Raw genomic sequence first — 972 nt, 5'->3', positions numbered from 1 at the left:
CTGATAGAGTTAACTTGCCTCTGCTGGGAATATTAGCACGTTGAGTGAAGGCTGAAACCGAGGTAGTAACTGATATATATGCCATTGGCAGCTACCATGTCTATTTCAGTCAGTAACTAACCACAGTGTTTATTTCTGGAGGCTCCGGTCTGCACTGCGTATCTTCACATTCCACTGCCATCACGTAGGAGCCATGATGTTATGACAGCACCCAGAATCAAAAGCATCATATCAGACACTCTTTCAACAAGGTTTTGTTAATAAGATATCCTGATTAGACTAGCTATTAGAAGAATGCTTTTGTGTATTTAGTGAGAAAGATTAGAACTTGAGTACTTGTCAACCTGTTATCACTTCAGTAAAATCATTCATTTCCATTGAGTCTCCATTTCATGATCAGTTAATGGGAGTTTGGGAGTGGGGAGTAGGAAATAAATGAGGTCATTGGGAGGACTTCGTCAGTAGCTGGAGAGAGAGAAACAGAGGGGGAAGGAGGAAGGGGGAGTGGCCTTTCCACCCGATGTATATGCTTTAAAAAGGAGCTCTCTGGACAGGCTAGTGGGCCTCCCTTCCTGACCAGTGAACATCACATATACCATGCCCCTTCCCTGACTCCACCTATGTCAGCTACAGCCCTGACCACTGGCCTTTGTGCTTTGTCCACAGGAACTTCCACTATATCACCATCCTCCGAGACCCAGTGTCCCGGTACCTGAGTGAGTGGAGGCATGTCCAGAGAGGGGCAACATGGAAAGCGTCCCTCCACGTCTGCGATGGCAGGCCCCCAACTTCTGAAGAGCTGCCCAGCTGCTACACTGGAGACGACTGGTCTGGCTGCCCCCTGAAAGAGTTCATGGACTGTCCCTACAACCTAGCCAACAACCGCCAGGTGCGCATGCTCTCCGACCTCACACTCGTTGGCTGCTACAACCTGTCAGTCATGCCTGAAAAGCAGAGGAACAAGGTCCTCCT

General features: G+C 48.7%; 1 protein-coding gene across 1 annotated transcript in view; it reads left to right on the top strand.

Annotated features, from left to right (window-relative positions):
- Positions 1-666: 666 nt before the first annotated feature.
- Positions 667-972, top strand: part of LOC105001827 (heparan-sulfate 6-O-sulfotransferase 2-like) — a gene marked incomplete at its 5' end in the record, with an annotated part of 3233 nt that continues 2927 nt past the window's right edge. The window contains one exon of the mRNA XM_010858274.1: positions 667-972. Within this exon, the coding sequence (XP_010856576.1) occupies positions 667-972 (306 nt within the window).

Source organism: Bison bison, unplaced genomic scaffold (assembly GCF_000754665.1).
Source record: "Bison bison bison isolate TAMUID 2011002044 unplaced genomic scaffold, Bison_UMD1.0 scf7180017855193, whole genome shotgun sequence".
NCBI classification, from domain to species: domain Eukaryota; kingdom Metazoa; phylum Chordata; class Mammalia; order Artiodactyla; family Bovidae; genus Bison; species Bison bison.
This window is presented reverse-complemented; position numbering and strand designations above follow the sequence as displayed.